Source organism: Poecilia formosa, unplaced genomic scaffold, assembly GCF_000485575.1.
Source record: "Poecilia formosa unplaced genomic scaffold, Poecilia_formosa-5.1.2 Scaffold806, whole genome shotgun sequence".
NCBI classification, from domain to species: domain Eukaryota; kingdom Metazoa; phylum Chordata; class Actinopteri; order Cyprinodontiformes; family Poeciliidae; genus Poecilia; species Poecilia formosa.
In genome coordinates, this window is record NW_006800745.1 from 56,905 (window position 1) to 83,671 (window position 26,767).

General features: G+C 45.4%; 1 protein-coding gene and 3 long non-coding RNA genes across 4 annotated transcripts in view; 1 reads left to right on the forward strand and 3 right to left on the reverse strand.

The window, feature by feature from the left end:
* The window catches only part of LOC103131668 (nucleoprotein TPR-like), a 46,554-nt gene that overhangs the window by 11,704 nt on the left and 8,083 nt on the right, over positions 1 to 26,767 (reverse strand). The window contains exons 2-28 of the mRNA XM_016666826.1: positions 25,576 to 25,662; positions 21,609 to 21,626; positions 21,458 to 21,526; positions 19,901 to 19,942; positions 19,693 to 19,743; positions 19,538 to 19,573; positions 18,198 to 18,251; positions 18,086 to 18,127; positions 16,902 to 16,961; positions 16,560 to 16,652; positions 16,499 to 16,516; positions 16,348 to 16,416; positions 14,542 to 14,592; positions 14,387 to 14,422; positions 13,047 to 13,100; positions 11,752 to 11,811; positions 11,425 to 11,502; positions 11,034 to 11,096; positions 10,864 to 10,935; positions 10,451 to 10,612; positions 10,281 to 10,352; positions 7,695 to 7,793; positions 7,410 to 7,433; positions 7,123 to 7,248; positions 5,985 to 6,056; positions 1,725 to 1,895; positions 611 to 703 (exon numbers count right to left, since the gene is read on the reverse strand). Coding sequence (XP_016522312.1) covers positions 611 to 703; positions 1,725 to 1,895; positions 5,985 to 6,056; positions 7,123 to 7,248; positions 7,410 to 7,433; positions 7,695 to 7,793; positions 10,281 to 10,352; positions 10,451 to 10,612; positions 10,864 to 10,935; positions 11,034 to 11,096; positions 11,425 to 11,502; positions 11,752 to 11,811; positions 13,047 to 13,100; positions 14,387 to 14,422; positions 14,542 to 14,592; positions 16,348 to 16,416; positions 16,499 to 16,516; positions 16,560 to 16,652; positions 16,902 to 16,961; positions 18,086 to 18,127; positions 18,198 to 18,251; positions 19,538 to 19,573; positions 19,693 to 19,743; positions 19,901 to 19,942; positions 21,458 to 21,526; positions 21,609 to 21,626; positions 25,576 to 25,662 — 1,872 coding nt within the window. The remainder of the gene's footprint in view (positions 1 to 610; positions 704 to 1,724; positions 1,896 to 5,984; positions 6,057 to 7,122; positions 7,249 to 7,409; positions 7,434 to 7,694; positions 7,794 to 10,280; positions 10,353 to 10,450; positions 10,613 to 10,863; positions 10,936 to 11,033; positions 11,097 to 11,424; positions 11,503 to 11,751; positions 11,812 to 13,046; positions 13,101 to 14,386; positions 14,423 to 14,541; positions 14,593 to 16,347; positions 16,417 to 16,498; positions 16,517 to 16,559; positions 16,653 to 16,901; positions 16,962 to 18,085; positions 18,128 to 18,197; positions 18,252 to 19,537; positions 19,574 to 19,692; positions 19,744 to 19,900; positions 19,943 to 21,457; positions 21,527 to 21,608; positions 21,627 to 25,575; positions 25,663 to 26,767) is intronic.
* Positions 11,489 to 13,666, forward strand: LOC103131666 (uncharacterized). Its single transcript, XR_475408.2, has 2 exons — positions 11,489 to 11,578; positions 13,094 to 13,666. It is a non-coding gene; the product is annotated as an uncharacterized LOC103131666 (long non-coding RNA).
* LOC107834858 (uncharacterized) lies at positions 16,307 to 16,551 on the reverse strand. The gene is made up of 2 exons (XR_001660684.1): positions 16,499 to 16,551; positions 16,307 to 16,416 (listed from the first exon to the last, which is right to left on the reverse strand). It is a non-coding gene; the product is annotated as an uncharacterized LOC107834858 (long non-coding RNA).
* On the reverse strand, positions 22,404 to 23,460 carry LOC107834859 (uncharacterized). The gene is made up of 3 exons (XR_001660685.1): positions 23,357 to 23,460; positions 22,534 to 23,323; positions 22,404 to 22,501 (listed from the first exon to the last, which is right to left on the reverse strand). It is a non-coding gene; the product is annotated as an uncharacterized LOC107834859 (long non-coding RNA).

Consider the following 26,767-nt stretch of genomic DNA (forward strand, 5'->3'; position numbering starts at 1 on the left):
TATTTAATTATTTAGTTATATTTAGCCTGCTAGCTAAAATTAGCTTTTATTTAATTATTTAGTTATATTTAGCCTGCTAGCTAAAATTAGCTTTTAATTAATTATTTAGTTTGGAAACTGCTAACACAGCATTACATTTTATTCATTCATTTAAACCTGAAATCTCAAAGGGCTCCTTCACTGACGATGCTACAGGATGTAGCCGCATCTGCCCTGGATGACCGAAGCCAGGCTCTTCTGACGAACTCAATATTTAGCTTGATAACTAAATATTTAGCTCCTGGTTCTTGTTTGATTTGCTATAAGTTAGCTTTAGATCAATCAAAATTTAAGACTTCCAGTTTATTCATTTATAAGAGAAAATTCTTACATATGTAATAACTTTAAGTCATTTTTGGTGATAATTGACTCAGATAATAATAATAATAATAACAATAATAATAATAATTGTAATAACTCTCCTTCACTTGACACCAAATTTCAACCTGATCTGATGTGGAATTTCAAAATTAAAGCCTTTAATTTGAATCTTATGTGTAAATTTACAAGCGGTCCATGTGGCTCCCTGAGGATGAGGAAGATGAGGAGGAGGGAGAGGAGCAGCACTCACGTTCAGCAGCTCTTCGCTTTGCTTCAGGGTCTCCTTCAGCTCATCAAACTGGAACTGCAGGACGCTGTGAGCGTGTTTCTGCCTCTCAAACTCCTGCAGGGAACAGCAGAGCTGGTGAGGAAACCGCAGCTAGCATCTGGAGCTAACCCGCTAACGTGCTAATTCTCGAGCTAACCCACTAACGTGCTAATTCTCGAGCTAACCCGCTAACATGCTAATTCTGGAGCTAACCCGCTAACGCCCTAATTCTGAAGCTAATCCACTAACACGCTAATTCTCGAGCTAACCCGCTGATTCTGGAGCTACCCTGCTAACACACTAATTCTTGAGCTAACCCACTAACGCACTAATGCTGAAGCTAATCCACCAACACGCTAATTCTCGAGCTAACCCGCTAACGTGCTGATTCTGGAGCTAACCTGCTAATTCTCGAGCTAACACGCTAACGCCCTAATTCTGAAGCTAATCCACTAACACGCTAATTCTCGAGCTAACCTGCTGATTCTGGAGCTACCCTGCTAACACACTAATTCTTGAGCTAACCCACTAACGCACTAATGCTGAAGCTAATCCACCAACACGCTAAATTCTCGAGCTAACCCGCTAACGTGCTGATTCTGGAGCTAACCTGCTAACACACTAATTCTTGAGCTAACGCACTAATGCTGAAGCTAACCCGCTAATTCTCGAGCTAACACGCTAACGTGCCAATTCTGGAGCTAACCCGCTTCATTTAAAACAACAACAACCAGACAGTAGAGAAAAAGATATGCAAATAAACCTAAAATCTAAGGCCATTCTAGAAAACGTGAATTATGTCAAAATTAAATAGAAGCTGCAACCTTCAAGCACCAAAGGGCAGATGTAATCTGAATTGAAGTCAGTGCTTTAGCATTAGCTTCTGCTAATTAGCGGTTTTGGCTAACGTTTGAGTTAGCGTGCCACCGCAGACAGAACCTGGCCTTGGTCCGGGTTTTCCAGCTGGACTGAAATCCCGGCAGCACCGGGTTCCAGTTTCTCTTCATGGTGAGGATAAAAACATCCTCGGCTGTCTTTCCTGGCTTCAGATTCACGGTGAGGATAAAAACCCGTCCTGATTTCTGGCTTCGTTCACCTTGAGCTTGTCGTCGTATTGCCGGCGCGACTCAGACAGCAGCTCCTCCAGCTCCATCAGCGAGTCTTTGAGCGTGTCCACCTGGTACATCAGGTTGTTCTTCTCGTTGTCCAGCTGGGCGTTGGACACCATGGCCTTACGGTACTTCTCCTCCACCTCCGCCAGCGCCTCCTGGTGGAGAAGGAAGGAACAGGAATTGACATCAAACCCAGCAGCAGTAAAACCTGAGCAGAAGATGCAGCTTCAGCAGGAAGATCAGCGGTTTCTACACAAACTGGAGGAAGTTTCTGTAGTTTCTAACTGTGCTGCAGATATGAAGCTGTTTAGCTAAAGCAGGGGTGCCCAGTACGTCGATCACCATCAACCGGTCGATCACAGAAAGATTTTGAGTCGATCTCAGCAGGGGACAAACTGAACGCCGCCAGGACGCCGAGACCAGCACTTCCTCTTCTGACAGGTTTCCATCCATTTTCTAACACCTTGTCCCTTAGTGGGTCAGGAGGTGCTGCTACCTCTCCTGCTAACATTCTGGGCGAGAGGCGGGGCCACCTGGACAGGTCACCTAGACAGGTCACCTGGACAGGCCACCAGTCTGTCACAGGGCAACACAGAGAGACACAACCACACCTAGGGACAATTTGGAGAGGCCAATTAACCTGACAGTCATGTTTTTGGACTGTGGGAGGAAACCGGAGAGAACCCACCATGCACAGGGAGAACATGGACCGGGGCCGGGAATCGAACCCAGAACCTTCTTGCTGCAAGGAATCAGCTCTACCAACTGCACCACCGTGCAGCTTCTGACGGGCTTATCAAAAATATTCACTAAGATCCTAAACGTTTGTAGCTTCATTAAAAAAGAATAATTATTAAAAAATCAACGAAACGTGTTAAAATTAATAATCTCAGTAATTATTGTTTGAACAAGGTGTTGCGCAATTCAGTGCGTTTCGGTCCCATTAACAAAAAAAAAAGGCGACTGATGACCGACTGAGAGCAGAGCAGGAGTTTAAATGAGCTGCTCGACCAGCGCTGTGTTCATGAGAGGATTATTAATAATCCAGAAATAAATATCAAGCCTGGAAACCTGAATGTTAACGTCTCTGCTCGGCTTGAGGGGCGCAGGCGGTTGCCACGGCAACAGGTGTGCTTAAACGACCAAGAGATGGAGAGTAAAGAGGTGGGAGTGGGTTAGAGTTGATCACCTTTGCTGTGGCTCATCACACCTGCTGTCGTTTCTCATACTGAGGTCATCAAACCAAAGTTCAGATCCGCCATGACTGACTGACCTGCTGACCAGAACCAGCTTCTGACTGAGAAACCAGTAACCTGCTCCCAGTGTCAGAATCTCACTGAGGAAGAAACTGGATCAGGTTTTCTCTCACTTTATTATTTCGGCTATAACTGATGGATATTCGCATATAAAATAAGTCAATAGAGTCTAATTTGTAATTTTTATGTCTTCATATCATGAGGTAGATCTCAGGCGGCTGGTGAGACAAAGAGTAGATCTTGGTCTCAAAAAGTTTGGGCACCCCCGAGCTAAAGCTAGCTCAGTTAGTTAGCGACGCTTCAGGCTGGTACCTTCGCTTCCTTCAGGTTCTGCTGGTACTTTGTTTCCACATCCTGAATCTGATCTTTCAGTTCATGGATCTCCTGGTGGGCAGAGCGGCAGCAGCAGAGAGGAAGAGGAGCGATGAAGGTGAAGCACGGTGATGGCAGCAGCAGCAGAAGTGATGTGGAGAGAAAACGGTCAGAGCAGAACCAGCAGGTCCGTCTGTCCGTCACAGACCGAGCCTGATGGAGCGTTCCTCTGCATAAAACAACTTTCCAGATTTAAGTCCGTCTGCTGCGACGCTGCAGAAACGTTTCATTCTGTTTGGATCAATCTGATCAGTTTCCTACTGCGTCGCATTATTTACTGCAGAACCGCCAAACAAAGTCATGAACTCCAACCAGCTAATTCTGTACATCTTTTTTATTTCTCAGCGATTTTTGAAGAAGTTTGTGAATTTAATGCTGATGTGTTAAAAGATGAAATATTTCCTTACTGATAAAACCAAAGTGTAACTTAACGAGCTGCTCAGCATTCCTCATTTTCATGTTGTATTGGAGTATCACTGTCCTGCTAATATCACAGCATTCTGGTAACACTGTGACTTTTCCTCATAATTTAAAGTTTTTCTTCTTTTTAAATTATAATAATTTAAATTATTTCTTTGTCCTCCTTCATAAATAAGAAAAAAATATTTAATATATTTTTATATTCCTCTCTGTTGGTTTGTTTGCTGGAGAAATGAAAGAAATATTTTACAGAAATACTTGGAACGAAAACACTATTTTAGGGAAATACATTTATGAAGGGAAACATTTTTGATAATATTTAAATCTTGACATTTTAGTTTTTACTGTCACAAAACTTTGAAAATGGAGAGAAAAATAAAATCTGGCCAGACTTTTATGAGTTCGGATCGATATCAGAACCAAACGTGATTCTATCCGGGTTTTATCCCGTCTAGTTATTCCAGCTCAGATAAACCCAAACCTGAAGATTCTGGGTGAATCGGTACCGGTCCGATTTCTGGGCTGAATGTGATCACTTCCTGGTTCCTGCAGTGAAACGCTCCGCAGTCGGTTCACTGAACTTCCGGGACGAAACGGAAACATGACGCGGATTTCTCCAGCCGGCTCTGAGAACCGACTCCGGCCCAGAAGGCTTTACCTTGATTTCCCGGATGGAGCCGTCGGCGTCCACCGTCAGCGCCGTCTCCCCGCTGCCTCGCCGGGAGGAAGTCCCGCCCACCGAGGTGAGGGTCGCCGCCGTGAGAGCTGAAGCAGCTCGAGGTCCCTAAGGAAGAAACAACCAATCAGAGATGAACCTCTGAAATCATAGCTGGAGCAGAAAGATGGAGTCAAGATGGAGTCATGATGGAGTCATGATGGAGTCATGATGGAGTCAAGATGGAGTCANTTTAGCTAAAGCAGGGGTGCCCAGTACGTCGATCGCCATCAACCGGTCGATCACGGAAAGATTTTGAGTCGATCTCAGCAGGGGACAAACTGAACGCTGCCAGGACGGTGAGACCAGCACTTCCTCTTCTGACAGGTTTCCATCCATTTTCTAACACCTTGTCCCTTAGTGGGTCAGGAGGTGCTGCTGCCTCTCCTGCTAACATTCTGGGTGAGAGGCGGGGTCACCTGGACAGGTCACCTGGACAGGTCGCCAGTCTGTCACAGGGCAACACAGAGACACACACACTCACTCAGTCACACCTAGGGACAATTTGGAGAGGCCAATTAACCTGACAGTCATGTTTTTGGACTGTGGGAGGAAACCGGAGAACCCAGAGAGAACCCACCATGCACAGGGAGAACATGGACCGGGGCCGGGAATCGAACCCAGAACATTCTTGCTGCAAGGAATCAGCTCTACCAACTGCACCACCGTGCAGCTTCTGACAGGCTTATCAAAAATATTCACTCAGATCCTAAACGTTTGTAGCTTCATTAAAAAAAGAATAATTATAAAAAAAAATCAACGAAACGTGTTAAAATGAATAATCTCAGTAATTATTGGTTGAACAAGGTGTTGCGCAATTCAGTGCGTTTCGGTTCCACTAACAAAAGAAAAAAAAGGCGACTTGAAGACCGACTGAGAGCAGAGCAGGAGTTTAAATGAGCTACTCAACCACCGCTGTGTCCATGAGAGGCTTATTAATCACCCAGAAATAAATATCAAGCCTGGAAACCTGAATGTTAACGTCTCTGCTCGGCTTGCGGGGCGCAGGCGGTTGCCACAGCAACGGGTGGCTTAAACGACAAAGAGATGGAGAGTAAAGAGGTGGGAGTGGGTTAGAGTTGATCGTCTGTTCGGGTTGTTTACCTTTGTCTAACGTTGCTGTGGCTCATCACACCTGCTGTAGTTTCTCATACTGAGGTCATCAAAGCAAAGTTCAGATCCACCATGACTGACCAGAACCAGCTTCTGACTGAGAAACCAGTAACCTGCTCCCAGTGTCAGAATCTCACTGAGGAAGAAACTGGATCAGGTTTTCTGTCACTTTATTATTTCTGCTATAACTGATGGATATTCGCATATAAAATAAGTCAATAGAGTTTAATTAGCAATTTTTATGTCTTTGTGTCCTGAGGTAGATCTCAGGCGGCTGGTGAGACAAAAAGTAGATCTTGGTCTCAAAACGTTTGGGCACCCCCGAGCTAAAGCTAGCTCAGTTAGTTAGCGACGCTTCAGGCTGGTACCTTCGCTTCCTTCAGGTTCTGCTGGTACTTTGTTTCCACATCCTGAATCTGATCTTTCAGTTCATGGATCTCCTGGTGGGCAGAGCGGCAGCAGCAGAGAGGAAGAGGAGCGATGAAGGTGAAGCACGGTGATGGCAGCAGCAGCAGAAGTGATGTGGAGAGAAAACGGTCAGAGCAGAACCAGCAGGTCCGTCTGTCCGTCACAGACCGAGCCTGATGGAGCGTTCCTCTGCATAAAACAACTTTCCAGATTTAAGTCCGTCTGCTGCGACGCTGCAGAAACGTTTCATTCTGTTTGGATCAATCTGATCAGTTTCCTACTGCGTCGCATTATTTACTGCAGAACCGCCAAACAAAGTCATGAACTCCAACCAGCTAATTCTGTACATCTTTTTTATTTCTCAGCGATTTTTGAAGAAGTTTGTGAATTTAATGCTGATGTGTTAAAAGATGAAATATTTCCTTACTGATAAAACCAAAGTGTAACTTAACGAGCTGCTCAGCATTCCTCATTTTCATGTTGTATTGGAGTATCACTGTCCTGCTAATATCACAGCATTCTGGTAACACTGTGACTTTTCCTCATAATTTAAAGTTTTTCTTCTTTTTAAATTATAATAATTTAAATTATTTCTTTGTCCTCCTTCATAAATAAGAAAAAAATATTTAATATATTTTTATATTCCTCTCTGTTGGTTTGTTTGCTGGAGAAATGAAAGAAATATTTTACAGAAATACTTAGAACAAAAACACTATTTTAGGGAAATACATTTATGAAGGGAAACATTTTTGATAATATTTAAATCTTGACATTTTAGTTTTTACTGTCACAAAACTTTGAAAATGGAGAGAAAAATAAAATCTGGCCAGACTTTTATGAGTTCGGATCGATATCAGAACCAAACGTGATTCTATCCGGGTTTTATCCCGTCTAGTTATTCCAGCTCAGATAAACCCAAACCTGAAGATTCTGGGTGAATCGGTACCGGTCCGATTTCTGGGCTGAATGTGATCACTTCCTGGTTCCTGCAGTGAAACGCTCCGCAGTCGGTTCACTGAACTTCCGGGACGAAACGGAAACATGACGCGGATTTCTCCAGCCGGCTCTGAGAACCGACTCCGGCCCAGAAGGCTTTACCTTGATTTCCCGGATGGAGCCGTCGGCGTCCACCGTCAGCGCCGTCTCCCCGCTGCCTCGCCGGGAGGAAGTCCCGCCCACCGAGGTGAGGGTCGCCGCCGTGAGAGCTGAAGCAGCTCGAGGTCCCTAAGGAAGAAACAACCAATCAGAGATGAACCTCTGAAATCATAGCTGGAGCAGAAAGACGGAGTCAAGACGGAGTCCTGACTCCATCAGACTGGGAAACAACCTGAAAAACTACAGATGAAGATCACTTTTAAAGATTCCTATCAGATCCGGTTTCTCACCTTGTCAAAGTCTCTGTCTTCCGCCTGCGGAGACAGAAAACAGACATCAGGACAGATGGACAGGATGATGAAGAGGCTTCAGGTCCAACCAGACGAGCAGCAAATTCACCAAAAACTCAAAACGTTCCAGTTAAAGAAACCACCTTCAGAGCATCCAATGAGATCCCAGATAAATCCCAGGTGTTGTTACGCTCCAACATGTCTGAACATCATCCAGTCAGGGTGGCGAATACACAAAAACACACACACACACACCCTGCCGTCCCGTCAGAGCCGGGGACTCACTTCAGGGAAGTCAGGGATAGTGATGTCATCCAGGTGCCTGGAGAGGGCGCTGCCGCTCACCCCACTCCTCACAAAACTGGCGACAGAGCCGCAGTTCTCCTGCAGCGCCACCAGGGGGCGACACAATGAAAAACCCAACAGGACGTCAACACGACAGAGTTACTAACAAACTACTTTTTCCATCTTCAGAGGGAAAAACACAGCAATGTGCTGCATGCAGGGAACACACACACACACACACACACACACACACACACACACACACACACACACACAGCACCGGTTCACCAGGGCAGACTAGTTTGATGTGAACTGAAAGTAAAAAATTAAATATTTGTTTTTCTCTGGAGAGTTTACTGAAAGCTGCCAGCAGGGGGCAGCGTTTCCACTCAGAGCAGAGGAAACTATCTGGTTAACCATCTGCTTCTCTGCTGGTTAACTATATCTGAGGTTTATTTAGCCTCAGATATTAAAGCAAACTCCTGACGTCGCACACAAATTGACTTATTTAAAAGTTAAACTATCGATGTTTGATAAAAGGTTTTCAATTAATAACCCAGGGGTCACAGGACGGTGCGCCTTCAGAAAGACGGGGCACTGCAGCGTTTTCAAAAAGGACGAGTATAATGTAGATAATCGTGAATTTTACAGATACCTGCAACTGAGAGACTATTACAGGAGATAAATCAGGTGGGATCCGTCTGTGATTCAAACCATTCATTCAGTGCAGTAAAAATTAAAATAATTTCTACTCAATATCAAAAACTGATGCTGAAGAAACATTCAACTAAGCATATAAAAGGAAAGCGGGAATCAGAGCTTGGCATGGCGATTACAGATGAAGATTGGTTGGATATGTGGAAAACGCATCAGGCGGATATGAGGGAGTTCACATGGAAAAATCCAACACGATTTTTCATCCCAGCTAAAGTCCAGAATAGATATAAGAGCATAAATACGGGGTGTTGGAGGAACTGTGGATCAGTGAAGGCCGATCATTCTCACATGTTTGGAACTGTCCTGGAATTGGTCAGTTTTGGAAAAATGTGCACAAAGATTCTGGGATATGAGTAGCATGGTGCTACAGCTCTGCAACTGAAACGGCATGAAAGTAAGAGTGAAATATAGGTACAATGTTAATATCTAAGCTTTTAGGAGGAAATGGGGAAAGGTGGCGCCCCCTGGGCAACAACAATGGAATGATAGAAGAAATCTACATTATGGAAAAGCTGATACATGGTTTGAGACTACAAAGCACAAATGGAAGAAAAATGGATGAAATGAACAAAAATAAAGACAAAAAACAGCGACCAAAAATAGAGAAAGAACTGGACGAACTGGAGGGGGCAAAGGTCACAGAGGACTGGCTCCCAAGCAAAAGTTTTATGTAATGTTGAATGTGAATTGTTCATATGCGTTATGTATGTGAACAAATGTGAAAAATGCTAATAAAAGCGCCTTCATTCCTCCTGCAGGGGTTTCTTAAAGGGCCGGGACTCGAGCTGCAGCTTCCTGCTGTCAGTCACCTGATCCAGGTGTGATAAAGCAGGACTCTGTGGGAAGCCATTTGTAACAGTCAGAAATTAACCGCAATAATCTGGGTTATTTAGCCTGTAGGAGAATAAAATGGAGGTTCATTTCAAAGTCCTATTTTCATTCAAATGTCAGTTTGAAACTAAACATTTAGATTACCAACGACATATTCAGCTTTGATGCTAAACACATAGCTTCAAACCTAATGTTCACTTAGCTCCCACTCTAGTTGGTTTCAAGCAAAAATGTTTAGCAAAACATTAAGTTTAACTTTAAACTAAGCAATTAGTTTGGAGCTAAAACAAATTAGCTTGAAACTAAATATTTAACTTCCAACTAAATGCATAGCTAATTACTCATTTAGCTCCAAACTACATATTCAGTTAGTGAGCCAAATATTTAACATCATGCTAAATATTTAACTTGCTAATAAACTTGTAGCTTCAAACTAAACATTTAGTTGACAAACAGAGAATCAGATATAAACATGAATTAAATATTTAAGGGCTTTCTGGAACATGACCCCGGCCCGGGTCTTTCTGCATGGAGTCTGCATATTCTCCCTGTGCAGGATGGGTTCTCTCCGGGTACTCCGGCTTCCTCCCACAGTCCAAAAACATGACTGTCAGGTTAATTGGTCTCTCTAAATTCTCCCTGTGTGTGTGCATGGTTGTTTGTCCTGTGTGTCTCTGTGGTGCAACAGACTGGTGACCTGTCCAGGTGACCCTGCCTCTCATCCGGAACGTTAGCTGGAGAGGCAGCAGCACCTCCTGACCCCACTAGGGGACAAGGAATGTGTGTGTGTGGATGGATGGAAGGAACATGAAAATTAGACTGGTGCTCTATGGTTGCAGCAGTGGCGTTTTTTAATTAGCTTTCGCTAAATACGATGCTGGTTAGCATTGTATCGTTAGCAGAACTAATGTTTCTGATTGGTGCTTTAGGGTTAGCACACCTAGCTTTTCAGTTAGCAGTGCCCGAACCGTTTCTACATAGCATACACAGCAGCAGACCGACCCATGCATGAACTCAAACGGAGCCGGTGGCTCTCACCACTGGGCTGGTCCGGGCCGAACTGGCCCTGCTGGACGCTCTGGAGCTGCGGTAGCTACTGTACTCCACAGGCTGCAGGAAGAACACACCACATACGCTTCTGTCAGTCTGCCTGCATTACCCTCCCAGATGTTAGACCGGACCCGTTTGGACCCGCTCCGCTGGCTTACGTGAGAGGTGGAGACTCTGCGGGAGCCGCTGCACAGACTTAGACCGTCGTCATACAGAGAGCTCTGCAGGGGACGGATCAGGAGCTCAGCCGGGCAGAACCGCACACACATGATATCAGTGCTGAGTGTTAGATAGGTCACCAAACGCTGGCTGGCTAATGGCTAACAGAGCTAGAACCAACCTAAAACTGCAGAGACGGGTCCAATCAGAACTTCAGTCTGTCTGAGTGTTAGCTTACNCTAAATACGATGCTGGTTAGCATTGTATCGTTAGCAGAACTAATGTTTCTGATTGGTGCTTTAGGGTTAGCACACCTAGCTTTTCAGTTAGCAGTGCCCGAACCGTTTCTACATAGCATACACAGCAGCAGACCGACCCATGCATGAACTCAAACGGAGCCGGTGGCTCTCACCACTGGGCTGGTCCGGGCCGAACTGGCCCTGCTGGAGGCTCTGGAGCTGCGGTAGCTACTGTACTCCACAGGCTGCAGGAAGAACACACCACATACGCTTCTGTCAGTCTGCCTGCATTACCCTCCCAGATGTTAGACCGGACCCGTTTGGACCCGCTCCGCTGGCTTACGTGAGAGGTGGAGACTCTGCGGGAGCCGCTGCACAGACTTAGACCGTCGTCATACAGAGAGCTCTGCAGGGGACGGATCAGGAGCTCAGCCGGGCAGAACCGCACACACATGATATCAGTGCTGAGTGTTAGATAGGTCACCAAACGCTGGCTGGCTAATGGCTAACAGAGCTAGAACCAACCTAAAACTGCAGAGACGGGTCCAATCAGAACTTCAGTCTGTCTGAGTGTTAGCTTACTGAGCCGGTAGCTACCGTTAGCTTAGTAGCTACCGTTAGCTTACTGAGCCGGTAGCTACCGTTAGCTTACTGACCCTGTAGCTACCGTTAGCTTACTGACCCTGTAGCTACCGTTAGCTTACTGACCCTGTAGCTACCGTTAGCTTACTGACCTGGTAGCCATTGAAAGACAAGCCGGGGTTTCTGGACGGACCGCTGAGATCAAACAGGTCGGAGGAAGTGAAGGAAGACTGGAGAGAGGAAGTGAAGCAACCAGAGATCCATCAGGAATAACGCAGCATTTCAGCACTCAAACTACAGCAGAAGGTATCAGAACCAGAACCCATGCAAGAGTCCATACAATATGTCCTCTGTTGTCTCTCAGCATGCAGCATGTTGGTTAGACTGATTTCAGGTGAAATGCTCTGAGCTGCAGTTATCAGCTTCACACGGTGCCATTAGAGGAGAAAACACACCAGAACCAGAACAGAACCACGCACCGGCTGCAGGTCCAGTCTGGACGATTGGAACATCCTGTTGTCATCGCTCAGCCTGGAGCTCTGAGGCCAAACAGGGAAACACAGAAGGCTCTGAGAAAACAGTGGTGCTGTGGGCTCCCCAACCACCCAGAAAAGGCGGGAATGGAGAACGAGGACCTGAACAACTTCAGCATCACTTAACAGTTAGACCCGTTTTAACCGGGAGTGTAAATATGATTATTATTCATGGCAGCAGCAGGAGGACAGAGCGCCGACAGCGACAGATCAGAGCAGAAAGGAAGGAAAAGAGTCGATAAAATCCTGTTTTTTTGTTTGTTTGTTTTTTTAAATTTTTTTGGCTCTAGTGGCCTTTATTTGACAGTTAATTGACAGGAAAGCGGGTAATGAGAGAAGGGGGAAGACATGCAGCAAAGGTCACTAAGGCCAGGAATCGAACCTGCGACGGCTGCGTCAAGGACTAAGGCCTCCATATGTGGGTTGTGCTGAACCCCTGATTTGTTTTGTTTAAATGTTTCTGAAAAGTTAAAATGATTCATGGAAGCAGCTCAGCTTTCCATCTGGTTGATATCTCCTCCCTTTTCTCCACTTTCATTAATTTCTGCACCAATAAGGTGCAGCATGTCAAACTGTATGCTGATGATTCTGTGGTTCATCTCTGGCATCGGCTCTGTGGCTTTAGGGTTTTATCAGATTCTGGAAACAATCACTAATAAATCAGTTACTCCAGTCTGTAGCGATTCACAAAAAAAAAATCAACAGATCCCTGCATTTTTTCATGCTAATGCATCACTGTGAGTTTATCTCAGATGTTCTTAAAAATGGTGGAAAACACTGAGTCTACGTGATGCCAACTCCCACCTGCAGGTGGCAGTGTTTCTACTCCACCGCAGCCTCGGCTGTTTTAGTCTGTGATCGGTGTGGAGAAAAACAAAAACTGAGCTATTTTTAAAGTTTTTAAAGAATGAAAATGTTTGCGTACCCAATGTGTCTGTTATTTGTTCTCATGATTTTTCTTCTACATGTAAATTTTATAAAAAGTTTAATGACTAAAAATGTCAGAATTTCTTGCATACGTTTCTAAAGTATCACCACAAAAACAGATCTGGGTTTCTCTACATGTGGTTAGCGTGTTTTACGTCGCGTTTTTTCCTGTCATGCGTTAGTGTGTCAAGCAGCCACTGACCCTGCTGGACAGCGCGCTGTAATCGTCATGGCAACCGTTTCTCTGTGAACGACAAACACCTGATGAGACGAGCAGATCGCTCTGCGTCTCACTCTGACGTTTCCTCACTCACGTCTCTGTGCTTATGCTTCTTCTTTTTCTTTGACTTCCTGTGCAAAGAGGAACCCTGAGAGAAGAAGAAAACAGTGAAGAAGAAGAAGAAGAATCACACCCATGATGCAGGAAGCAGCAGGAAGCGAGGACAGAGCCCCTCCCCGGCTTGTTTCTGGGTTCAGAGTCGTCAGTGTTTCTCTAACAGAACCGTCTGACTGAACCAAACCCAAAGGGATCCGTTGCGTTACAGAACATTATTCAACAGCAGAACCAGAAACAGGAAAACATTCATTCATTCATTCATTCATCATCCACAGAGTGAAATCATGCAGAGGGAAACTGTTGTACGACACAAAGCAGTTTCCTCCACGATGCTGCGCTGCCAGCTGATTGGTCGTCTGACGCTCCTGTTACCGCCTGATTAACCTGATGGTGCCACTTCTGCCCCCTGGTGGCCGCTTTGCTCCTGCCAGTGGTGAATGCATGAGGCTGTTTCTCCAGAGGCTGAACTGGTTTTACTCTCTGCTGCAGGAACGCTGATCATATTACGGTTTCATAAATATAATGTGACTTTAATCAAGTCAGTATTTGGTTTTTACATCAAATAAAGCCATAAATGAAGAGAAAATGGGTGAAACATAAAGAATATATTGTTATAGTAGCAGATTAGCCTCTACAGCAGGGGTCCCCAAACTACGGCCTGCGGGCCGCATCCGGCCCGCCTCCTCATTTGGTCCGGACCCCTGAACAATACCAGAGAGCATTCAGTGTGTTTTTTTTCATATATATGTGGATTTTTCTTCAACCACCAGGGGGGGCTCTTGAGCAGATTTGAAACTTAGTTTCCCTCAATGGAATATATACTAGTAAGTACCAGTCACCGTTTCGCTCACGGTTTTTTTCCATTTGCATTCTGGGTAAAAATCTATCTACAAACGCGAATATGTCGTCGGCAGTACATGCTCTGCCCCGTCCCTCCCCTTGTGCCTGTTCTCCGTCTCACTCAGTGCAGAATCTCAGAAAAACAAGAAACATTTAAATCATGTTTTCTTTGTGCAGATATTTTTCTGCAGCTGCAAACAAAGCAAACGGGAGATTCTGACGCTTTTTCTGATGAAAACATGAGAAATGGACCGGTCAGAACCAGAATGAAAACATGAGAAATGGACCGGTCAGAACCAGAATGGAACTGACCAATGTTCCTGAGTTTCCATGTTAGAAACAACCAGACAGAATCAACAACTCAGTCTGACTGACAGACCGACACACCCGCAATCAGAGCAACTGGGTCAAATCGGGTCAAACATGCTGGGTCAACCACAAACAATCAGAGAAGGTCAAAGTTCAACGGGGTCTCACCCCTCCACCATACGCCCCCACAGAGTCCAGATCCGACTGGAGAAGACAGAAACAAGTTGATGAAGAACGAGATGATCAGTCAGAAGGTCCGTTTGGTTCTGGTTCTGGGAACCAGAACCAGCTGAGAAGTCAGAGAGAGAGAGAGTGGTACTGACCCGGACGCTGCCGCGGCTTCCCACCGACATCCGCTCATCATCATCAGACAGCTGTGGAGAGCAAAACGACACGATCAGAAATGGGTCGGGCAGATCCACGGGCCGGTTCTGAGAAACCCTCTGGACCCGACCCGGAACAACAACACACAGCAGGAAGAACTGGGTTCAGTTTGAAACGGTTCAGGAAACAGAGGAAGAGGAAACAAACCGTGTGGAGCCGTGAAGAACGAGAAAACCTCTCACTGTCCTCCTGCAGGAGGAAGAGGAGCGAGGAAGAGGAGGAGCATGGAGGGCAGAGAGGAAGAGCGAGGAAGAGGAGGATCAGTGAAATCTGAAACATGAAGCTATTGAAACTTTCTGCCTCTAAGTTTCCTTCTTCAGGCTGAGTGATTGATTATCCACCAGCACTGCAGTGTTAATATTAATACGGTTCGTTAATATCTGGTTCAGCCCAAACGAAGCAACACGCTCCAGACTCCACGCTGCTCTGACATCACGCTGCTCTGACATCACGCTGCTCTGACATCATCACTGCTCGCCGCTCTGCTGCGTCTCTGGAGGCTAAAGGAGGCTCCTGCTGCTTCACTCTGAGCCTGGTTCGGCTCCTGCTGGACGTTTCCTCTCCTTAAAGAGGAACTGATTTGGTAAGCATGGGACAACATGGCTACAAAGCTAGCTGCGCTAACACTAAAGCACTAACTGCAAACATTAGCTCTGCTAACACTGAAATGCTATACCAACATGGTGTTTAGCCAAAAGCTAATGCTACGGCACGAAATTCAATCACGAGTCAATGACTCAGCGTATCGCCCTCTACAGGCTCATCTTGTCATTACTCAGCTTCCTGTATGGTTTGTGTTTCAGGAAGTGATTCTGTGGAACAAACTTCACTCCTGGTTTCAGTTTAGTTTATAGTTGTTTTGCTAACTCTGTTGCTGGTTTTACCTAAATTTTGCCTTGTAGCTCTAAAGCAATGCATTCTGGGTACAGAATATCTGATGCACCACATGAGATAACATGAGGACAGGAAACATTACTGCTGTGTAAACAAACTTCAAAATAAGAGCATGAATATAAACTTCAAAATAAGAACATGAATGGAAACAGAATTTTCCATCTACTTGGAAAATTCTGAACTGTAAATAACCAAAAACTGAAACTCAGATGTTGAGCTACAAAACAGTCAAACAAATTAGTGCTTCAGAATTGATCTGGGGAAGCTAAGTGCACTAAATGTTTTCAAAATTAGCAATAATGCTAAAGCGCTCAGCTAAAAATTAGCTCCTTTACTAGCGGTTAGTGAAACTGTGCTGCATGGTGTCTAAAATACCTTTAGACACTGTGGAAAAGCAAATCAGTCAAGCGTCTGTACTTCCTGTTAAAGTTGAGTTTTCCTCTCCACTGTCACCACATGCATGATCAGTGAATGTTTGAAGTCAGGGACTCCATGCAAATTATTTTCAACCAATCAGAATAAAGAGCTGATCTGGACGTGTTGCTGATAATCTGCAGGATGAAAATCTGCTAATCTGACCAATAAAAGCATCCGTCTGTCCAGCAGCATCAGCATTAGCATTAGCATTAGCGTTAGCTAAAGTGATCACTCTGCAGCAGATGGTCATGGTGGCTCTAATCCAGCCAGACCTCCCACTCCTTCAAATAACTGGATTACCATCCACACTCTGACTTTGATTCAATATAATCCATATTTTCCATTTTAAGGATTAACGGGGATTATCAGGAACTCGGCACACACACACAGTTAGCAGGGTGCACAAACTTTTAGTGTTTTTAGTCAAAATCTACCATCCACTGCTCAATGTCTCCCCATTTACTGTCGGCCCGCTCCTCTCGGGGATTCAGACCGTAATACTTCTGAAAGACGGGAAACGAGGGCAAAGGTTAACGAGTGGCCAGGTTTCCATGGCAACACACACAGATATCTGGAGGGTCCTACCTTCTGCACCTGGAAGATCTGCAGCAGCAACAGAGGCCAGGAAAGAGGGAACAGGNGCTACCGTTAGCTTACTGACCTGGTAGCCATTGAAAGACAAGCCGGGGTTTCTGGACGGACCGCTGAGATCAAACAGGTCGGAGGAAGTGAAGGAAGACTGGAGAGAGGAAGTGAAGCAACCAGAGATCCATCAGGAATAACGCAGCATTTCAGCACTCAAACTACAGCAGAAGGTATCAGAACCAGAACCCATGCAAGAGTCCATACAATATGTCCTCTGTTGTCTCTCAGCATGCAGCATGTTGGTTAGACTGATTTCAGGTGAAATGCTCTGAGCTGCAGTTATCAGCTTCACACGGTGCCATTAGAGGAGAAAACACACCAGAACCAGAACAGAACCACGCACCGGCTGCAGGTCCAGTCTGGACGATTGGAACATCCTGTTGTCATCGCTCAGCCTGGAGCTCTGAGGCCAAACAGGGAAACACAGAAGGCTCTGAGAAAACAGTGGTGCTGTGGGCTCCCCAACCACCCAGAAAAGGCGGGAATGGAGAACGAGGACCTGAACAACTTCAGCATCACTTAACAGTTAGACCCGTTTTAACCGGGAGTGTAAATATGATTATTATTCATGGCAGCAGCAGGAGGACAGAGCGCCGACAGCGACAGATCAGAGCAGAAAGGAAGGAAAAGAGTCGATAAAATCCTGTTTTTTTGTTTGTTTGTTTTTTTAAATTTTTTTTGGCTCTAGTGGCCTTTATTTGACAGTTAATTGACAGGAAAGCGGGTAATGAGAGAAGGGGGAAGACATGCAGCAAAGGTCACTAAGGCCAGGAATCGAACCTGCGACGGCTGCGTCAAGGACTAAGGCCTCCATATGTGGGTTGTGCTGAACCCCTGATTTGTTTTGTTTAAATGTTTCTGAAAAGTTAAAATGATTCATGGAAGCAGCTCAGCTTTCTATCTGGTTGTTATCTCCTGCCTTTTCTCCACTTTCATTAATTTCTGCACCAATAAGGTGCAGTATGTCAAACTGTATGCTGATGATTCTGTGGTTCATCTCTGGCATCGGCTCTGTGGCTTTAGGGTTTTATCAGATTCTGGAAACAATCACTAATAAATCAGTTACTCCAGTCTGTAGCGATTCACAAAAAAAAAATCAACAGATCCCTGCATTTTTTCATGCTAATGCATCACTGTGAGTTTATCTCAGATGTTCTTAAAAATGGTGGAAAACACTGAGTCTACGTGATGCCAACTCCCACCTGCAGGTGGCAGTGTTTCTACTCCACCGCAGCCTCGGCTGTTTTAGTCTGTGATCGGTGTGGAGAAAAACAAAAACTGAGCTATTTTTAAAGTTTTTAAAGAATGAAAATGTTTGCGTACCCAATGTGTCTGTTATTTGTTCTCATGATTTTTCTTCTACATGTAAATTTTATAAAAAGTTTAATGACTAAAAATGTCAGAATTTCTTGCATACGTTTCTAAAGTATCACCACAAAAACAGATCTGGGTTTCTCTACATGTGGTTAGCGTGTTTTACGTCGCGTTTTTTCCTGTCATGCGTTAGTGTGTCAAGCAGCCACTGACCCTGCTGGACAGCGCGCTGTAATCGTCATGGCAACCGTTTCTCTGTGAACGACAAACACCTGATGAGACGAGCAGATCGCTCTGCGTCTCACTCTGACGTTTCCTCACTCACGTCTCTGTGCTTATGCTTCTTCTTTTTCTTTGACTTCCTGTGCAAAGAGGAACCCTGAGAGAAGAAGAAAACAGTGAAGAAGAAGAAGAAGAATCACACCCATGATGCAGGAAGCAGCAGGAAGCGAGGACAGAGCCCCTCCCCGGCTTGTTTCTGGGTTCAGAGTTGTCACTGTTTCTCTAACAGAACCGTCTGACTGAACCGAACCCAAAGGGATCCGTTGCATTACGGAACATTATTCAACAGCAGAACCAGAAACAGGAAAACATTCATTCATTCATTCATTCATCATCCACAGAGTGAAATCATGCAGAGGGAAACTGTTGTACGACACAAAGCAGTTTCCTCCACGATGCTGCGCTGCCAGCTGATTGGTCGTCTGACGCTCCTGTTACCGCCTGATTAACCTGATGGTGCCACTTCTGCCCCCTGGTGGCCGCTTTGCTCCTGCCAGTGGTGAATGCATGAGGCTGTTTCTCCAGAGGCTGAACTGGTTTTACTCTCTGCTGCAGGAACGCTGATCATATTACGGTTTCATAAATATAATGTGACTTTAATCAAGTCAGTATTTGGTTTTTACATCAAATAAAGCCATAAATGAAGAGAAAATGGGTGAAACATAAAGAATATATTGTTATAGTAGCAGATTAGCCTCTACAGCAGGGGTCCCCAAACTACGGCCTGCGGGCCGCATCCGGCCCGCCTCCTCATTTGGTCCGGACCCCTGAACAATACCAGAGAGCATTCAGTGTGTTTTTTTTCATATATATGTGGATTTTTCTTCAACCACCAGGGGGGGCTCTTGAGCAGATTTGAAACTTAGTTTCCCTCAATGGAATATATACTAGTAAGTACCAGTCACCGTTTCGCTCACGGTTTTTTTCCATTTGCATTCTGGGTAAAAATCTATCTACAAACGCGAATATGTCGTCGGCAGTACATGCTCTGCCCCGTCCCTCCCCTTGTGCCTGTTCTCCGTCTCACTCAGTGCAGAATCTCAGAAAAACAAGAAACATTTAAATCATGTTTTCTTTGTGCAGATATTTTTCTGCAGCTGCAAACAAAGCAAACGGGAGATTCTGACGCTTTTTCTGATGAAAACATGAGAAATGGACCGGTCAGAACCAGAATGAAAACATGAGAAATGGACCGGTCAGAACCAGAATGGAACTGACCAATGTTCCTGAGTTTCCATGTTAGAAACAACCAGACAGAATCAACAACTCAGTCTGACTGACAGACCGACACACCCGCAATCAGAGCAACTGGGTCAAATCGGGTCAAACATGCTGGGTCAACCACAAACAATCAGAGAAGGTCAAAGTTCAACGGGGTCTCACCCCTCCACCATACGCCCCCACAGAGTCCAGATCCGACTGGAGAAGACAGAAACAAGTTGATGAAGAACGAGATGATCAGTCAGAAGGTCCGTTTGGTTCTGGTTCTGGGAACCAGAACCAGCTGAGAAGTCAGAGAGAGAGAGAGTGGTACTGACCCGGACGCTGCCGCGGCTTCCCACCGACATCCGCTCATCATCATCAGACAGCTGTGGAGAGCAAAACGACACGATCAGAAATGGGTCGGGCAGATCCACGGGCCGGTTCTGAGAAACCCTCTGGACCCGACCCGGAACAACAACACACAGCAGGAAGAACTGGGTTCAGTTTGAAACGGTTCAGGAAACAGAGGAAGAGGAAACAAACCGTGTGGAGCCGTGAAGAACGAGAAAACCTCTCACTGTCCTCCTGCAGGAGGAAGAGGAGCGAGGAAGAGGAGGAGCATGGAGGGCAGAGAGGAAGAGCGAGGAAGAGGAGGATCAGTGAAATCTGAAACATGAAGCTATTGAAACTTTCTGCCTCTAAGTTTCCTTCTTCAGGCTGAGTGATTGATTATCCACCAGCACTGCAGTGTTAATATTAATACGGTTCGTTAATATCTGGTTCAGCCCAAACGAAGCAACACGCTCCAGACGCCACGCTGCTCTGACATCATCACTGCTCGCCGCTCTGCTGCGTCTCTGGAGGCTAAAGGAGGCTCCTGCTGCTTCACTCTGAGCCTCGCTCGGCTCCTGCTGGACGTTTCCTCTCCTTAAAGAGGAACTGATTTGGTAAGCATGGGACAACATGGCTACAAAGCTAGCTGCGCTAACACTAAAGCACTAACTGCAAACATTAGCTCTGCTAACACTGAAATGCTATACCAACACGGTTTTTAGCCAAAAGCTAATGCTACGGCACTAAATTCAATCACGAGTCAATGACTCAGCGTATCGCCCTCTACAGGCTCATCTTGTCATTACACAGCTTCCTGTATGGTTTGTGTTTCAGGAAGTGATTCTGTGGAACAAACTTCACTCCTGGTTTCAGTTTAGTTTATAGTTGTTTTGCTAACTCTGTTGCTGGTTTTACCTAAATTTTGCCTTGTAGCTCTAAAGCAATGCATTCTGGGTACAGAATATCTGATGCACCACATGAGATAACATGAGGACAGGAAACATTACTGCTGTGTAAACAAACTTCAAAATAAGAGCATGAATATAAACTTCAAAATAAGAACATGAATGGAAACAGAATTTTCCATCTACTTGGAAAATTCTGAACTGTAAATAACCAAAAACTGAAACTCAGATGTTGAGCTACAAAACAGTCAAACAAATTAGTGCTTCAGAATTGATCTGGGGAAGCTAAGTGCACTAAATGTTTTCAAAGTTAGCAATAATGCTAAAGCGCTCAGCTAAAAATTAGCTCCTTTACTAGCGGTTAGTGAAACTGTGCTGCATGGTGTCTAAAATACCTTTAGACACTGTGGAAAAGCAAATCAGTCAAGCGTCTGTACTTCCTGTTAAAGTTGAGTTTTCCTCTCCACTGTCACCACATGCATGATCAGTGAATGTTTGAAGTCAGGGACTCCATGCAAATTATTTTCAACCAATCAGAATAAAGAGCTGATCTGGACGTGTTGCTGATAATCTGCAGGATGAAAATCTGCTAATCTGACCAATAAAAGCATCCATCTGTCCAGCAGCAGCATTAGCGTTAGCGTTAGCTAAAGTGATCACTCTGCAGCAGATGGTCATGGTGGCTCTAATCCAGCCAGGCCTCCCACTCCTTCAAATAACTGGATTACCATCCACACTCTGACTTTGATTCAATATAATCCATATTTTCCATTTTAAGGATTAACGGGGATTATCAGGAACTCGGCACACACACACAGTTAGCAGGGTGCACAAACTTTTAGTGTTTTTAGTCAAAATCTACCATCCACTGCTCAATGTCTCCCCATTTACTGTCGGCCCGCTCCTCTCGGGGATTCAGACCGTAATACTTCTGAAAGACGGGAAACGAGGGCAAAGGTTAACGAGTGGCCAGGTTTCCATGGCAACACACACAGATATCTGGAGGGTCCTACCTTCTGCACCTGGAAGATCTGCAGCAGCAACAGAGGCCAGGAAAGAGGGAACAGGAAGAAGGGAAAAGGGAACAGGAAGGAGGGAACAGGAACGGAGGAGGGAACAGAAACAGGGAGGAGGGAACAGGAACGGAGGAGCCAACAGGAAGAAGGGAACAGGATCAGGGAGGAGGGAAAAGGGAACAGGAAGGAGGGAAAAGAGAACAGGAAGGAGGGAACAGGAATAGGGAGGAGGGAACAGAAAGGAGGGAAAAGGGAACAGGAAGGAGGGAATAGGAACGGAGGAGGGAACAGGAACGGAGGAGGGAACAGGAAGGAGGGAAAAGGGAACAGGAAGGAGGGAACAGGGAACAGGAAGGAGGGAACAGGGAGAAGCAATGAGAACATGGAGGATGTATCAGGGTCTCTGTAGAAACATTCTAGATTCGCTTCTGAATTTTTCAGGTATGTGAAGAAACAACGAGGAGCAACCCAAGAGACTCGGTTGGGTTCTGTTGGGTTCAAACCTCCACAGAACCAGCACCTGGTGAGTTTCCATCCTGTAACCTGCTGCATCAGTGATACAGTTTCTGCTCAGCTTGGTCTGGACTTTGACTAGGACATTTTCAGCTGATCTGCTGTGTCTGGTTTCCTCCATCTTGGTCCAATATCTCTGGACTCGTCTCAGGGGTGTCCAAAGAGCGGCCCGAGGGCCGTTTGTGGCCCCGAGACAATGTTGTTCCCCGAACTGGACAAAGTAGTTCATTAAACTTTGTTCCTAATCAGGGTCAAATTATTGTTTTCTTTCATTTACAGCAGCAGGTTTGGTTTAAAACAGAAAACATGCTAAATTATTTCTACGTTTTGGATCTACGATGAAAAACCTCCTACAAAACTGAAAATGGAGACATTTCCTTGATTTAATTTCATTGATTATTTTCTTGACCCGTCAGAAGTTTTGAATCAGTGTTTTCGACCCGTACAGTTTGGACGCCCCGATCCAGAAGCAGCTCTGCTAACCTCAGTGCGGCGGCCATCTTGTTTCTAGAGAGAAGAAACTTCCTCCTTCAACTCAGCCTCACTGGTTCAGGGTCATGACCTTTGACCTGCTAACTCAAGCCTGTGGAGTCGCACTGGTCAGACAGATGACCTTTAACCCCAAATTGATATTTATGAAGGACTGATATGATTAACAGATTATTAAAATAATTCTCATCTGATTTAGTGAACAGGAGTACAAACAGCAGATAATCAATAATCAGCTCCACTCTGTTTCAATGTTCCTGTTACAACATGTTTGTTTTCTTCTTCAATAAAACAAATGAATTAGTTTATTTATTTATCTTTTAATGTATTTGTAATATAGAAAAGAGGCTGAAATGAAAAACCTGCAGATTGATTATTTCTATCTGACTGATCGATCAATCGATCAGTAAATTAATCGTTAGCTGCAGCTAAACAGAGACGTCGTTCTGAATCGCTGGAGGAAAATAAAAACATCAACCAAAGTTTCCTTCAGTTGTTTCTCGAAGTCAGACCTCCAGAACCGGCGCTGACCCGACCCAGCAGGTTCCGACCCACCGCAGCTTTTCCATCACAGCATCCAGGACTTTAATCCAGATTTAGAGCCGGCCTGCTGCAGGACCCGACTGGACCAGTAAACCAGAAAACAGCCTGTGGTCTGTCTGAACCGATCCAGTTACAGGACCGGACCTGGTCCTGAAACTGGACCGGACCTGGTCTGCTGATGAAACTCGAGCCATTCCCACACTTTCCAGCAGATTAACCTAAACCAAAGCGACCCGGTTCAGCAGAACCAGAACCAGCCGTGAGGTTCTACCGGTCCTACTCCGCTCCACTCACCGCAGTTCCCTTCCTGAGCAGAGGGACCCGGGGCCGCGCGCCGAGGGCCGCCCGCAGCCCCCGCCCCGTCAGCCGCCGCCCGGCCGTCCTGCAGGGGTCAGAGGTCAGCGCCCCGGCCGGTCTGGGCTCGCCGCTACGCCTCGACGGCCAGAGGCTGCTGGGAGATCTGGAGCCATCGCCACGGCAACAACAATCAGGGCTAAAGCGCCGCCGCTAATCTGCTTTAAAACTCGGCTAAAAGGTTTACGGGTCACACGCGGCCCGGCCCGGCCCGGCCCGGCTTAACCAACAGAACTAATCGGACCTGAAGTGTTTATGGAGCAGAACAGATTCACCGCTCCGACCGGAGAGAACGCTGTGACCAATAAACTGATCATTAATCCATTATTCTGATCATTAAAAGGATTTAAAAAGTTGCCACATTCTGCAAATTTTTCATTGAATCAATAAATGAAATTTATTCTGTATAATATAAAAACACTAAAAGGTGGAAATAAATAAATTCTTGTTTCAAATGACAAAAACATTTTGTTGGCTGAAAGTCAACAGTTGCTTCAATGAAAACTATTGATCAACTGATTAACAACTGGATGAAAATGTGATTAATAGAGGATTAATTTCCCTGAATGTGAACCGGATGAAACTGAAACCAGAGGAATTACAGATTAAGGTTTTAATCTGAATGTTTGTCATTCTGTGTTTTTCTGTAATCGATTAATCTGATTAATCAATCGTCCCTAATCAGATTATAGCAGGTATTTATGAAGTCTGAGTTTCCCTTCAGCAGTCGATGTTTTTTAATTTCTGATGTTTTGTCTCGTTTTTCACTGAGCAGCAGCAGAGACCTTCATCCTGCTGCTCCTCTTCCTCAGAGCTGGTTGTAATCGCAAACACAAACCAGACGGCGACCTGGGCACGCCGCCGGACGGAGGGACACAGAGGGAGAGAGAGATGGAGAGAGAGAGAGATGGAGAGAGAGAGAGAAAGAGAGAGAGATGGAGAGAGAAAGATGGAGAGAGAGAGATGGAGAGAAAGAGAAAGAGAGAGAGAGAGAAAGAGATGGAGAGAGAGAGAGAGAGAGGGAGAGAGAGACAGGGAGACAGATAGAGAGAGAGATGGAGAGAGAGAGAGAGATGGAGAGACAGGGAGACAGAGAGAGAGAGAGATAGAGAGAGAGAGAGAGAGATGGAGAGACGGGGAGACAGATAGAGAGAGAGATGTTAGTGGATCTAAAACTTTTAGGAAAAAGCAGAAACCACCTCAACATAGAAACTTTTTGCTTAGTTTAATTGTGGAAGTTATTTTTAATTTTGCTGTTTTCATCAAGTTTTGTAATGTCATATTTGAGAAGCAGCCCAGAGGAGCACGGCCTCTCTGGAGGAGCAGCAGAGCTGCTCAGCTCAGGTGGGACAATCCGTCTGCACCTGCAGCCTGGCAGCCAGGTTGTTATAAATATAACAAGTTAGTTTATCGGAAGCCATGTTGGGGAGAGAGCAAGCATGTGGAAGTAGAGAATAACGTCCCTGTGGTGAAACATGGCGGTGGCAGCATCATGCTGTGGGAAGATGGATGGAGATAAACTAAGAGAATCCTGGAGGAAAACCTGCAGCAGAGCTGAGAGCAGGTGGAGGTTCAACCACCCTGAACATCCAGCCAGAGATACTGTGGGATGGATTATAAGGGCTAAAATGGCCTAGTCAAAGTCCAGTCTGAATTTCACTGAGAATCTGTAGGAAGACTTGAAAACTTCTGTCTTCAGATGTTTTCAATCCAGCCTGACTGAGTTAAATATAAATACATGCCACACTTTTCAAATTGCTGCTACTTTTTTTTCTGTCACATTAAATCCTGAACCAATCAGAATCCTGGAATCCTGCTGCTTTAATCAGACAGAGCAGCATTTTAACAACATGATGATTTTATTGAGCAGCTCCTTTAACAGACAGGAAGCAGTTCCTTTAACAGACAGGAAGCAGTTCCTTTAACAGACAGGAAGCAGTTCCTTTAACAGACAGGAAGCAGTTCCTTTAACAGACAGGAAGCAGTTCCTTTAACAGACAGGAAGTTGTGGGATCTGTTGTGTCTTGGGTCATAATTAATTTTTGGTTCTGATCAACCCGGTTACCTCTTTCTGCTGCCGCTCCAGCTCCTTCATCCGGATCTCCCGTGCTTCGGCCCGGGCCGCTCGCTTCGCCGCCAGCCTGGCCTCTGCCTGCAGAGAGAGAGAGACTGGTGAGAACAGGGGGGTGACTGGGGGTAACTGGGGGTAACTGAGAGCAACTGAGAACGATTGGGACCAATTTTGATTGGCTGGGCCAGGGGTCAAAGGTCAGTGCTCTGCTTCATGTTTTAAACTTGTTTCTGTTTTTCTCCTCTGTGCAGAACTCAGAACCCAGAGAGACTTTTTCCCTTAAAAGGACGTCTCAGAGAGAGAGAGAGAGAGTGTGTGTGAGTGAGTGTTTCTGTGTGTGTGTGAGCATTTCCTTCCTCTCTCTCTGCGGTCGGTGGTTTCAGCCGCTGGGCTCAAGGCGGTGGCTCTAATGCCTCCACTAATGCCCCGCCCTTCTGCCCCCGCCGGCCAGTGAGACGTTTCTCACTCAGAATCGACTGAAAGCAGAACAGAGATAAAAACCCGGCTTCGTCTGGTTCAGTCATCCTAACTTTGGTGTTTCTGTGTTTAAACTTTTACATTCATTAACAGAAATTTCTCCTGGTTCAGTTCTTCTGTAACCTACAGGCGGCCGCAGGTACTGAGCCTGGTTCTGGTTCTGGTTCTGCTGGAGGTTTCTTCCTGTTACCAGGGTGATTTCCTCTCCCCTGCTGCCCCCTGCTGGTCAGGAGGAGTGATGCTCTGCTGGTTTTCCTCAAAACAAACATTTTATGCTAATTTGAATAATGAACTTGATGCTCTGATTGATAATTAGAATAAATTAGAAGAAATGATTGAAGTTAAATCATTTTTTAATAAAATGCATCAAGACAACATGTGACCTGGTGGGGCTATTGAAATAAACTGATTTGAATTTAATTAGTAGTGTTTAGTTCTAGCTAGTGGAGTTAGGTCATGCTGGTGGAGTTAGCTCATGCTACTGGAGTTAGCTCATGCTACTGGAGTTAGCTCATGCTACTGGAGTTAGCTCATGCTAATGGGCTTCGGTCATGCTAATGGAGTTAGCTCCTGCTAGTGGAGTTAGCTCCTGCTAGTGGAGTTAGCTCCTGCTAGTGGAGTTAGCTCCTGCTAGTGGAGTTAGCTCCTGCTAGTGGATTAGCTCATGCTAATGGGCTTAGCTTTTGCTAGTGGAGCTAGCTCCTGCTAA